General features: G+C 41.9%; 1 protein-coding gene across 5 annotated transcripts in view; it reads right to left on the bottom strand.

The window, feature by feature from the left end:
* Positions 1-13,685, bottom strand: part of RALGAPA2 (Ral GTPase activating protein catalytic subunit alpha 2) — a 323,126-nt gene that overhangs the window by 80,926 nt on the left and 228,515 nt on the right. For all 5 annotated transcript variants that reach the window (XM_037811965.1, XM_037811963.1, XM_037811964.1 and 2 more), the window contains one exon: positions 8,265-8,392. In XM_037811965.1, coding sequence (XP_037667893.1) covers positions 8,265-8,392 — 128 coding nt within the window. The remainder of the gene's footprint in view (positions 1-8,264; positions 8,393-13,685) is intronic.

Here is a 13,685-nt window from a genome sequence, read left to right as displayed (position 1 = left end):
CCAATTTTTTGAGGTGACTGACAGACTCAATTTTTGTTTTTGTGTTTTGGTAACACTGGGAGGCCAAGACCGCCATTCAAACAAAGCCCAGCTGTGGCCTGGAATGGGCCTGTAGGCAGCTGGTTTGTCAGCTCCGGTTTTTGAATGTTTGCCTTGACACTGAGCTAAAAGCTGCTTCCAGGCTCCCTCTGTACATTGGCACTGTTCTGCAGCCTGGTCCCCTCTTTAAAAGCCTCTCAGGCTCCTGGAATACTCCCTTCTTGGTTTTAATGGCTGCCTAATACGATTTCTCTGGATTTGCTCCAGGTTGGTCAAGGTCCCTCTTAACGTTTCGGACACAAATTGCAGGGTGAGGCTGCAGGGGTGTAAAGGCTGTTTTTTCTATCTGGCAACTGGGACCTCTGGTCCTGCTGCTGCAGCCAGCTCAGCCCACGCCTCTCATCTCAGATCTGTGGTCATCCCAAATCCCCGGCTGTTGCTCAGAATGAACTGCTGTCAAGTCACATCATCCTTGTCCTCGGCTAATGCAGCTAATGATCTAAAACCTAAGTGCCTGACTTTACTTTTCTACCCTTTTATGCTGCATCTTGTTGGTTGGGCCTGGAATTCCAGTCTGTTGAGACAACCCCAACTTCTGATTTTGCCTTGTGTCATATTCGTTAACCCTCTCAGCTTTCTTTCAAATGATAATTTGATAAATATGTGTTCTAGGTCTTTGTGAAAGTCACTGATAAAATCCGTTGATGTGTTGACTGGAAAAAGGGTTGAGTAAAGCCCTCCACCCATCTCTGATCTGTGAATTAATGCACTTTATGTTTGGCCACAGTGAAGTCAGAACTTCCTTGGGCCCACATTTCTCTCTCATGCCTCATGCATTACCAAAATTAAGATTTATACTGGCAAGCTTTCCCTAATTCTGGAAATAGCAATCTTATCAAAAATAATAAGTGTGTTAGGGATATCTTATTCTCTGCAAACACATTGTTTTCTAAAGGCTTCAAGGTCCCTCTTAAAATGTGGCCCCAGCTATTTAATAACCTGGTCTTAAAAAATTTTATAAGGGGTCCACACAAAACTCCAAAATTCATCCCTTAATCCTATTTGGAAATGAAAATACTTGCTTGTTTCCAGATTTGGGTGCTTCCTTTTTTCTACATGATCTCTTTAAAAAAAAAAAAAAAAAAAGTTCTAATGGTTCTGAGATCACTGCTAAAAATTCATTCTAAAACCAAACATATATGTACCTGAAGGCTGGGCCTTACTTGCAGGGGCCAATTTTTGTTTTTTGTTTTGTTTTGTTTTGTTTTATAACTTCCCTTATAGCATTCTCAGTGATATGAGTTTTATTTTGTATACAAAGACACTTCTCTGTCCCTTCCCATTTGGAGATGTGATCAGGAAGATGGAGGGCAATTTGGCTATCTGTTAGTGTGATGCCCTAACAGCAGGGGGAGGGGCTCCTTTTTGAATCTTGGTGCACATATTTTAAATATGAACTCATTAGAGACTAACCTGTGCAACTACACTGGCCGCTCTTCAATGCCTCCCCTTTTCCTTTCTTGGTGAAATAACTTTAATTTAATAAGGAAAAACAATCCCATCATTGAAAATCTCACATCCCTCATTCCGTTTTGCAGCCTCAACCCACCCTTGAGAAAGACCATTTCTTCCTCTGACCCACATTTTTGAAAAGTGATTCCAAAGTGTCTAGGGCCAAGGTCTGCTTGCATTTCTCTCCTATTCTTATACAAACTCTAATGCAAACTTGGTACTTCCTGCAACAATGTCACAAATCCATTCTTTCAAGTTCCTAAGGAATCAGTCCAAAATTGTAGCTCCCTAGTTTGCTTCCTCTATGTTCTGAGAGCCAGTCAAGAATTTATCGAATGCTTTGCTGTCAATAGAATGTACTCTAGAGTAGTATAAATCCCCACTACAGCTACATTTTGCCTCTGGCCCTGTTCAGCATTGTCTACACTCTCCCATCTGGGGCACGCTTTAAAATCTAGCCTGCTCCCATGCATTTTCCATTCTCAAGTACTTGGATCCTACCCAGGAGTGTTTTCCTTTTTTTGGGGTGCAGCTATTATTCAATGTTTTATCTCTTCCCTTGCAGTAACTCAGTTCTACGTCTTATTACATCCAATTTTCCAGGTAAAGACTTAAGAAGGCTGGAACCAGCCACAGATAAGACCGTGCAGCAGGATGTCTTTCTTGACCTGACTGTTGCATGCGACCCTTCGTCTTTCTCCTCCTTGCTTTTCGGTGAAACCATTTTCTCCTTTTCCTCTGCCTCTCTCTCCCTCCTCCACCCAACCCTACTCTTCAAATGCTGATGCTCCTGAGAGTTCTGTCCTTGATCCTTTTTTCTTATCACCCTCCATGCCCCAGCAAATTCAGCAGATCCCACCTTGAAACAATGCACCTCCTTTACATGGCCATCCAATCCACTGCCTCAGGACTCCTTCAGTTGCCTTTTAAATGTCCTCCCATCACGTGTGTCCTCCGTGTGTGTGTGTGTGTGTGTGTGTGTGTGTGTGTGTGTGTGTGTGTGTGTGTGTGTGTGTGTGTGTACCGGTGGCTCTCAAACATGATGTGCTCTTTCAGAGCTTGGTCCCTGAGCAAATATTGTCCCCTCACTTGGAGTAGTTTATATTTCTATTCCTAGTGGCTAGGACAGTACTAGCACATGGCAGGGACATGGTAAATGTTGACAAATGCACAACTGGCTCTGCATGGTAAAATTCAACACTTGATACTGTTTGATGCTTTTCTGGAGTGTATGAGATGAACAGAAGAAACAAAATGTCTGCCCAGGAAAATGAACCAAAGATCCCACTGGAGAGGAAAGAAGCAGGGTTACGGGTTTCGGGAGAGTGGCCATTTTTGAAGGGTGTTAATTGGGAGCAGCATCTAGCAATGATATAAAGAAGTCATGGGTCAAATATATCTGTAAATTGAAAATCAAACTAAATTTCACTTGCGCAAGAATGAGGCACAAAACTACTTTTTCTTAAGCAGCCCAGTTTTCTCCATCAACTGCTGATGGTTCCGGATCAGAGAGATGGTGAATGCCATTGAGACTATTGTTCTATTGAAGTGGATGTTTATTTTACAAAGCCACCATCTGTTTGATTCAGTGTGAAGTCTTCCTAACGGGCACACTACATATATTGTGCAGCAACCTTTTCCCTGAAACAAGTTAGTTATCTGACGAGGGGAATGAAAGCCCTGGCTCAGATGGCTTTGGAAACTTCTATCAGCTAACTGTGGGTTGCTTTGGGAATCTGTAGTTGGCTTGGGAACTGTAAACACAACACGTGGCGAGCTTCCCATTGACAACATGCTAGGCTTAGGAGTCGGCGCTCTGATTGCCCATGAGGGATAGAAAAAGCAGATGGCAGGTGAGGTGGTTCATCACACAGAACAGCAGTGGCCGCAGGAAGAAGGCGCCACTCGAGAGATCTAATTTAGCCTGCGGAGGAAGTCACAGGAAAACCCAGGAAAGATGGAAGGGCTAGGCTGGGATGTTCCTGGGGTTGCTTTCCCAAACACATCCCCACTAGGTTCACAAATTTTTTTTTTTCTTTTTATCTTGTGAGACAATGGTATTTTTCAGTCTTCCGAGGGCCTTTGCCACACATTTCCAACTGTTTGATCATTTAGCCAAGGGTACCCCAACCAAGAACTCCTTTGATATCGATTCTAAGCTGGATTTACTGCTTAAAATGAACCAAAAAAGGCAAATTTGCTCCAGCAATGACTCTAATCCTTAGCTTAACAAGAAATGTTGTTTTACCAAACAAAATTGATATAGAACTGCCCACATGTCCACTGCTAGTTAAATATTAAATAAAACTGAATCCCAATTGACATTTTTTAAAGGCAGTTAAGTATCACTCGTTTGTTGGGAAGGGGAAGGGAGATACGAATCCAAAGTAACTTCCCTTTGCTCTTTTTCTTTCTTTGTCATCAGGTTCAATGTTTGGCTCTTTATGGTCAATAGAAAGGGCAAGTACTCCCTCTCAAAAGGATCTACAGAAGGTTTGAAGTAAATAACATGTCCTTGTTCATAGAAGTCATTCCGATACCAAGAAAACGAGTGACGGATGAAATAAGCAATTTTGTGTTGGCAATGGTCTAATTAACAATCAAATTCTAAATATCAGAAACAAAATGGGGACACAGGATTGCCCGTATCAAAGAGCCCTTGCTGACAAAGAAATTTCCCTTTGTTAGCAGCTGCCACTGTACCTAATATCTCAGGGGAACAGAGATATTTAGATGTTTGTTCTCCTAAATGAACTGTATCTCATAGGGCTAAGTGTACATGCTGCTTTCATTCCCTAATGGGTCTTGGTTCACATGCCAATAACATTTTGCAGGGGGATGTACTTCTGGACTTTAGGAAGGGAATCAACTCTAGTAAGTATCTTGTGGTGGGGGGTTTCGGAATGGCTTAGAGGCCTCATGGGTATGTGACGTGTAGTTGCACAGTGCCCCATGCTCAGAAGGAGCCTGTGCTGCCACTGTCTTGAAATTCTTAATTTTATCTTTGATGTTGAGTTTCCTACATAAAGTTTGATGGGACAATGGAGCATGTGTGCAGTGGAAATGCACGTGTACAATGTGTGGGCCCCTGGTTCCTGTGGCCCAAGAGCACAGAGTTCTGGTAGACCCATGATGCATGAGAGTTCAGAAGACTCAAAGCGGGTATGTGGGAAATGTCCATCTATGACTAGGTGGCAGGTGAGGTTGGGGGGTATGGATGGCCTGGAGGGGCCACACTCTCCATCAGAACCATTATTTGCTTTGAATGTGGACTAAAGCAATGGTATTCCAACCAAGGAACCCCATCATATCCTTTCTTACTTGTGTTACCTGCCAGCATAAGCCAACCACTTATGCTGAAAATGATGACACAGAAGGAAAGGAAAAGATAGGGCAACCCATACATTCTTTTCCTGTCAGTCCTTCCTACTCATCAGGTAGAGAGTGTTGATACAATATGAGTGCATGAAGAGTGAAATAAAAATAGGTGTTAGTTTTGTGCAGTGTTTCCGCTTTTCTGGGAAAAACAAAATATATATGCGTTTGGGAGCTACTAAATATGAATTGTGGAATTTCAGCGATTCCATATATGAGTTAAATGCTCTTATATCTGCATTTTAAACTGGCCTTGCACAATATCAAGAAGAATGATAAAATCATGCTAATAACTTAAAGGCATTAGCAAATAAAAAACACCACAAGTTGACAGAGAGATCCCAGAAGAATGGAAAAGGCACCTTTTCCTGCTTTTTTAAACATTTTGCACTGGGTTCTGCAGATTATGTAGCCAACCCTGGTTCCAAGTATTGCTCTCTTCCACCCCTGGAGGATGCGCAGGGGTGGGGTGGTGCCCTGGCACCCGGCAGCCTCGAGTGTTTACCCCAGTATGCTGCCCTGGATTACAGCTTCCTCTGCGGGCTAGGAGGGGAGAGGGTCTGAGGAGTGAGGCTTCCCTGGGTCTGTCACATGCACTGTGATGGACCTGCACGTGCACATAATCCCTAAAGACACAAGCCACTCAAAGACTCGGAGTCCTGTACTTGCTACCGTGCCCTCTGCCGGGAAGGCCAGCCCTGCTCTCGGAGCGTGGCCTCTCTCATCCCTCTGATCTTGCCCAGATGCTCTCTGCCCAGAGAGGCCTTTCCCTGTACTGACCCTTCTTCACCCCAACTTTGTTTCATTTCTTTAGAGACTGTCTCTCCCAGCGTATGTATTTATTAGTTGGTTTGTCTTCTCTATGAAACATCGGGGCAAGAAGCTCATCTGTCACTAGCTCTGACACAGGGCTTGGCAGACAGTAAACCCATGGTAACTGGTTGGTAAATGAATAAATGCAATTAGACACTGATAATTAGGATTTGTCAGGCTATTAAGTGTTCTTCAAAATTTAAATCTCAGACTTATCGCAATGAGGCAGCATTGAATTCCAGACATCGGCTGCGACATAAGCAAACTAGCTTAGATTTTTGCCACAGCAAGCGAGGACCAGAACATTTTAACAAAATGTTAGGGGAGCAATTAATTATTAATAGCCTAAGCAAGCACATGAATATAATTTTTAAAATTAGTGATGTTTTACAGGAAAAAAATACGCCAAAAAAAACACCTCTTCCCCTTTTCTTATTTTTTCCATTTCCCCACTTTTTCTTCTTATACCCCTGGTTTCTGGCCTCAATATTAGCCCTTTTGCAGATAGAAAGGGAAGAACAGTAGAGTTAAGTGATTACAAATTGTTTTTCCCATTTATTGCACCTCTATAAAAATTATGTATAGCAGTAAATTTCTTGGTTTAAATGCTTTATTTGTATAGTACCAATGAAATCTTCTCAGGTATGATAGAAAAATATTTACAATTTTTACAATGATTGACCTAATCGGTTTAGTCATTTTCTTTTCCTAATTTCCGTACTAAATTGTCCTCCTAGATGTCAACCTGGCTATTTTATGAGTTATTTTGGAGTACAGCATTTCCTAGCCCACATTAGCATCAGTAGGCTTAGCTACTTTGTAACATTAGTCCTGTGGTTGCCTGAAAAGTTTTAAAAGTGATACCAAACATTATTCTTTGAACTTTTTAAAATATGGTTTTCCCTTAAGCCCCATCACTCCAATGGTGCTATAGTACTTCTTATTTGAGAATGCAGTATTCAACAAAATAACAAAGCATGTATTTTACAATGAGAAGTTCGATAAGTGGAGAAGGCGACGTGACAAAAATCACAATGGTCTTATATAAAATGGAATTTTCTTGCTTGCAAATGATTTGTTGTTGCTTTGATCCAACACACTTGACTGGTGAATGTCCAGCTCATCCTACTTGACATGCACACTGACAAGCCAATTGCTGAATAGGTCTTTCTAATTTCTGCCAAGAAGCTCTTTTTAACAGCACGTGAAATAAAAAAAACAACTCCATGCCGAAGGCCGAGTCAACGCTGGCCATGGAATTAAGCCTAGAGTGCTGTGTAAATCGCTGCAGAGGCGTCGTCTCCACAGCACTCACCATCAGGCTGGACAAAGCCTGAGAGAGTCCGGGGGTGAGTGTGTGTGTCGGGGGGGGGGGGGGCATAATGCTGCCCAGCCCCTTGGGGAGGTACCAGATGGGACCTAATAGCTCTTTTCTACTTCTAATTTCTATGATAATTCCAAGTTGCCACATGGCATATGTATTTTTTTTTTTTTTTTCAATCTAAAGGCAGAATATCAGTCAATGAAGGGACCAGGATTTTAATGAAAGGTATTTTTCATGAACTGTATCTATTCCCATGTGATATTTCTCACCCACCCACTCCATCCCCACCCTCCAGCAACACATCACTTACTATCAGGTTGGGAGAAGTATATAGAGAGAGGTCAAACACAATATGTTTATAGTCACTATCAATACCAATCAGAAACAAAGAGATTCTAAGTTTTAATAGGAGGTGAGCTGTCTTTTGCTGCAATTTGGGGTGAAGACACTCAGCTTAATCTCTTTCTTACAACTAGAGACAATGCTTGGCTCTAAGGAGTACAGCATGCCAATTAATGCTTGAGAAAAAATTACAAAAGTGAAATTTCTTCTGTTCATAGGGACAAGGTCAGGAAGTAGAGAAGGGGATGATAATGGTTTGAGAATTTGCAGCAGAATTTCTAGCCATTCCTACTGGTGAGTTCATACATAACTTCATTCAGGACATCTGTCCCTTCCCTTCCCAACCAGAAGCAATTTCTTTTGCCTCTGGCCTTCCAGAGCACTCCTGGCACTTCTCTGGTGGCGCTTCCCACATTATTTTGATTTACCAGAGTCATGTCATTTGCTGTTGCTTTCTGGTAAGTGCTCTGAGTGAGACCCTTACTCTTGCTTAGCATCCCACCGTATCCACCAGGGACTGCAACAGACCCAGGGTGCACAAAGCTGCAGGACAGAACTTGGGGGAAAATACTCAAGGAAATGGGACCCTCACATGATAGTCACAGCTTCTCAGATGCAAACTTATTTGGCTCAATTATGAAAATAAACTCTTCCTAAGTTCGATGCAGCACACAATTATTGTATTAAATATAAATGAACAAATAGGATGAAAATCACGCTATGTTAATGTCAACTCAGAAAAAAAAAATTCTCTCTTCCCTTTTCAACCCAGTTTTGAATACTTACCTATCCCGAAAATCTGCCAGTACTCTGGATTCTGGGATGGGTAATTAGTGACATGATTAAAGCAAAAAGATACAAGCTCTGGTAGAGTGGGATGAGGCACTTCACAGCCCGGCTGGCGTTGATGCACGTGGCACACACAAGGCTTGGCAGCAGCTTCCCACTCACTATGGCTCCATCGAACAGAGGCCCGAAAAATGGAACCTGGGGATTCAAAACAGAAAAACGCTTAATGTTCAAAAGCTAGTAAAAGTCAAACCAAAGATGTGAGGGCAGCTGAGTGATGTACAAGAATGATCATGACCATACAGGACCGTCACCTGCAGGGTAGAGGCTGAATCTCACAGGACACGGGCTGGCTCTTCTCTGAGCTCTTCAGCAAAACTTTTTTTTGAAATTGTGGCATTTTATATATATAATGAAATTTGCCATTTAAACCATATTTAAGTGTACAATTCAGTGGTATTAATTGCTTTTATGATGTTGTGCTACCATCATAACCACCCATTATCAAACTTTTTCATCACCCAAAATACAAACTCTTTACCCTTTAAGCAGTAACTCCCTATATCCCGTCTCCCCAGCCCCTGGGAGCCCCTAATATTCTTTCTGTCTCTCTGAATTTGCTTATTCTAGATATTTCATCTATTTGGAATCATACAATATTTATCCTTCTGTGCCTGGCTTATTTCACTTAGCATAATGTTTTCAAGGCTCACCCATGCCGTAGTATGTATCAGAGCTTTGTTCCTTTTTGTGGATGAATAGTATCTCACTGTGTGGACAGACCACAGTTTATTTATCCTTTAATCTGTTGATGGACATTTGGGTTGCTTCCACCTTTTGCCTATTGTGACTAAAGCTGCTATGAACATCAGTGTACAAGTATCTGTTCAAATCCCCATTTTCAATTCTTTTGGGTATACACCTAGGAGTGGAATTGCTGGTAAATCTAAGCTTAACTTGTTGAAGAACTGCCATACTTTTCCACAGTGGCTGCACCATTTTATATTCCTCAGCAAAACTTTTTCTTTTAGTTCCCTTTTTTAAAAACATTTTTTATTGTAAAATATAACACAAACAGAGAAGTTATAACTTTCAAAGTATGTTTTAACAAGTAGTTATAGAGCAAATTTCAAAGTATGGTATGGGTTACAGTTCCACCATTTCAGTTATCTCCTTCTACCTGGTCTAATACACTAGAGACTAAAAAATATATATATCTTTATAATGATTCAGTAGTCATAATCCTTTACTAAATCCTACCTTCTCTGTTGCTACTCCTCCCTCTCATTTGATCACTTCAGCAAAACTTTTTTTTAAATTCAGTTTTATTGAGATATATTCACATACCATACAATCATCCATGGTGTACAATCAACTGTTCACAGTACTATCTTATAGTTGTACATTCATCACCCCAATCTATTTTGAATATTTTCCTTACACCAGAAAGAATCAGAATAAGAAAAAAAAATAAAAATAAAGAAAGAACACCCAAATCACCCCCCCCCCATTCATTTTCATTTAGGTTTTGTCCCCATTTTTCTACTCATCCATCCATACGCTGGATAAAGGGAGTGCAATCCACAGGGTTTTCACAATCACACCCCTTGTAAGCTACATTGTTATACAATCATCTTCAAGAGTCAAGGCTATTGGGTTGGAGTTTGATAGTTTCAGGTATTTACTTCTAGCTATTCCAATATATTAAAACCTAAAAAAGTGTTATCTATACAGTGCATTAAGAATGTCCACCAGAGTGACCTCTCGACTTCATTTGAAATCTCTCAGACACTGAATCAGCAAATCTTTTAATGACACATTATCACCAGGTTATTTTTTTTTTTTTTTCTTGTGTTGTCATTCTCAGAAATGGCACTGCTATTTCTAAGTGCCTACGCGTAGATTAAGCACAATGCACAGCCATACCCCATCTCACACACTGAGCCTTGCATCCTCCCGAAACCAGTTTCGGAGTTGGAAATGTTCCCGCCACAAATCTCGATGCATATTAACTCTTAAAGGAGATGACGACTGCCCCTATCAACAACTACAAGATCCTATTTACAGTCTTTCCCTTTGCTTCCGAGATACTGCATTATTCTCCTTTTCTTTTACTTCTTTAACAGAGATTCAGCTTCCCTTCACTGGACCCATTTCTAAACTGGAGGTGATCCACAAGTTTTTGGCATCTGTCCTCCTGGATTTCTTTCTTCTCTCTTTTTCCCCCCCTTAGTATTCATTAACTCTATTCTCTGATATGGAGATTGTAAGCTCCATTTTAGAGTCAAAGACTAGGTCTGAGTTGGATCTCCTGACTTCATTCAGTCACTCACTTATTCATTTATTCAACAAATATTTATTCAGTGTCTACCACATGACACATATGGTTTTCTTCACTGGGAATTATAGCCGTGAATAACATAAAAATCCCTGACTTCACTGAGCTTACAATTTATTGGCGCACTCAGAAAATAAACAGTATGGATAAGTAAAATATATGACATGTTAGCTAGTGAAAGTGCTAACGTGAATAATAAAGCAGGGAAGAGCAATAGGAAGTGTTGAGAGAGGTGGGTCCTCCAATCTTAGATCAAATGGCCAGGGAGGGCTTCCAAGGAGAAGATGCCACTTGAGTAAAGACCTGAAGGAAGTGAGGGAGGGAACCAGAGGCCAGGAAGACATCTGGGGAGGGGCAGTCCAGGCAGAGGGAAAGCAAGTGCAAAGGCCCTGGGGTGGGCACAACAGCAAGAAGCCACAAGGGCTGCGGCCGAGTGAGTGGGAGGAAGAATCGGAGGAAATAAAGTTGGACAGGTAATAGAAGGGGCCTTATAGGAAACTGCAAGGCTTCTGGATTTCTACACTGGGTAAGATGGAAGCCTCTTGAGGGTTTAGGGGAATAAGGGATACAATCTAAACTACATTTTAAAGACACTCTTCTGGCCACTGTGTTGGGAAAACTGCTAGGAATTACAGAGACCAGTTAGGGAACTAATGAATAATCCAGGTGAGTGATGATGATGGTTTGAACCAGAGTGCTGGCAGGAGAAGTGGCTAGAGGTGGTCAGTTTCTGGGTGTATTTTGAAGGCAGAGATGCCAGGATTTGCTGAGAATTGCTTATGATGAGTTAGGAGAGAACTGTTTATGATGAGTTAGGAGAGAGAGAGAGGCCACAAGGATGAGGCCATGGTTTCTGGCCTGGCAACTGGAAGGCTGGAGCCACCTTTTTCTGAAATGGGGAAGACTGAGAGGGAGGGTCATTAGCTCAATTTTGGATGTGCTAAGTTTGAGATGCCTGTTAGATATACAGTGGTGATGTACTGAGGGGACAATGGATACACCAGGCTGAAGTCAGGGGAGAGGCCAGGCTGCAGATATAAATACAAGAGTTGCCATGAAATTGGATGACATCACCAAAGGAGCAAGGGAACAGGTTCAAGGAATATACCCCATGGTGCACTAATGGTTAGAGGTTGGAGACACGAGGAAGAAACAGCAAGGAAGACCAAGAAGGAGTGGCTGGAGACAAAGGAGAAAAATCCCCAATGAATAGCACTGCACCTGGCACATGGCTGGCATGCAAATATCTGTTGAATGAGTGAAATTCACTAGTATTTTAAATATCTTAAATTAATGAATGTGGGTCTTCTTTCAACAACTATTTATTTATAGAACACCTCCTCTAGGATTGGCACTGGGTAAGTAGATTGGGAGACAACAGTGAATGAAAGACTGTCTTTGCCCATAGGAAGCTGACATGAGCTACAGCCAAGTAAATGGCCATTACAATGCATTGGGATAAGTACAATCACGATAAGGGTAAGTCTGGGTGCTATGGGGGAAACACAGACGGATCTCACAGAGTGACCAAAGGCTTCCCAGAGGAAGTGACTTTGAAGCTGAAACCAAAGGATAAATAGGAGTTGGAAGGGTGACAGTTGGGGGAGCACCTCAAGTAAGGTCCTGGTGGTGAGAAGGTTGGAGTAAATGTACAAGGTGAAGTGGTGAGAGGTGGGGAGGTGGGCTCTGGAGTTGGAAAATGGGCGGAGGCCACCCCTTCATGAAGCATCCTCTGAGTTATGTTAAGGAATCTGGACTTGCAATTCAAGGACATAAGGGACCACAAGCAGAGAAGCACGTATAGATTTTTGCTCCAGAAAAACACCTCTATAGTATGGAAGGGCAAAGAATGGAGCAAGTATGACCTGTCAGAAAGTTACTGATATAATCCATAGAAGAGATAGTGGGGGCGGGGGCGTAGGGGGTGGCAGTGGAGGTAAAGAACTTAATGCATCCAAGGGAGTTCTCACATACAGAATCAATAGAGAAAAAAAAAAAAAAAAAAAGAATCAATAGGGACTGGGATTGAATGGAAGCAACAGTGAGGCAAATGGCAGCTCACAATGGCATATGAGAAGGCCCACAAAGAGAAACAGCTGCAAGTGAGAGGCTGTGAGGGGCTGTGGTAAAAGAGGACTGGTTCGGTTTTAGACTTGTGAATTTGGTGTATCTCTGGGATAGGCAAGGCAGAATCTAAGAAGGAGATGAATAAATAGGTCTGGAGGTCAGAAGACAGATCTCCTAAGAACATCAAAAGAGTAACTCTACCAATCAGCTTTCTACCGGAATTTATAAGAGTCCATGAATTGTAAAAATTACAGAAGTGAGTGAGAACCACAATGATGGCAGATGATGGTTTGCAGCTTCAAACAGCAAACTGGCTGGAGTGGAAAAGGATAGGAATCATGGCGGTCTTCCTACTTTCTGTCCCCATGTTCAGTGATCCAGGGTTTCTACCAAGCTGAAATTTGGTGGTCAGCCCCATTACCAGAAAGAGCTTTTCTGTGATGTGTGCATAGTACTTTTCGATACCAGTTTTGCTCTGATATTCATCTCCCTCATCTTACATCCAGAAGCTACAATTCCCAAAGAGCAATGGGGCAGGAAGGAAGGAGGCTGGCAGCGGTGCACTATATCCAATGGGGGTACAGACTCTAGATTGGGCATGAAATGCAGTGAGATCTGAAAGCAGTAAATGCTAGAGGTTGTGGTTTTAGGAATCCCTTCTCGTCAAGGACATCAGAGAACCAGACAGTGGGAGAAGGAGATGCCACCTCAAGAAGAGCTTCTGAAGACGAAAGCCAGCTAGACACAAGAAACTGTTATCTAGCTCTCAGCCTAAAAAGGTCTTATCAAGACCTCACAGGAAGAGTGAGAAGAGGAAAAGTAATTAATGTGCCCTGTTTGATGTCAAGTACCAATCTGAAGGGGAAAAATGTAAAGCCTATGGAAAAATACTCATAACAAGAACAATGAATCATTATTCTGTAGAATAACAAGAGAATTAACCTTAGAAAATTTTCTACTGTTAGAAACAAAATTAACATTTTAGAAAGCCATTTGGGTCTTCAAAGGAAGGCAGGAAACCATCGCCTTTATGAGACAGGAGCAAAGAGTTATATGATAAGAGGAAACCAAGATATAACTCAAGCC

Source organism: Choloepus didactylus, chromosome 19 (genome assembly GCF_015220235.1).
Source record: "Choloepus didactylus isolate mChoDid1 chromosome 19, mChoDid1.pri, whole genome shotgun sequence".
NCBI lineage: Eukaryota > Metazoa > Chordata > Mammalia > Pilosa > Megalonychidae > Choloepus > Choloepus didactylus.
Note: the sequence above shows the minus strand (reverse complement) of the source record. Positions and strands in the feature narration are given on the sequence as shown.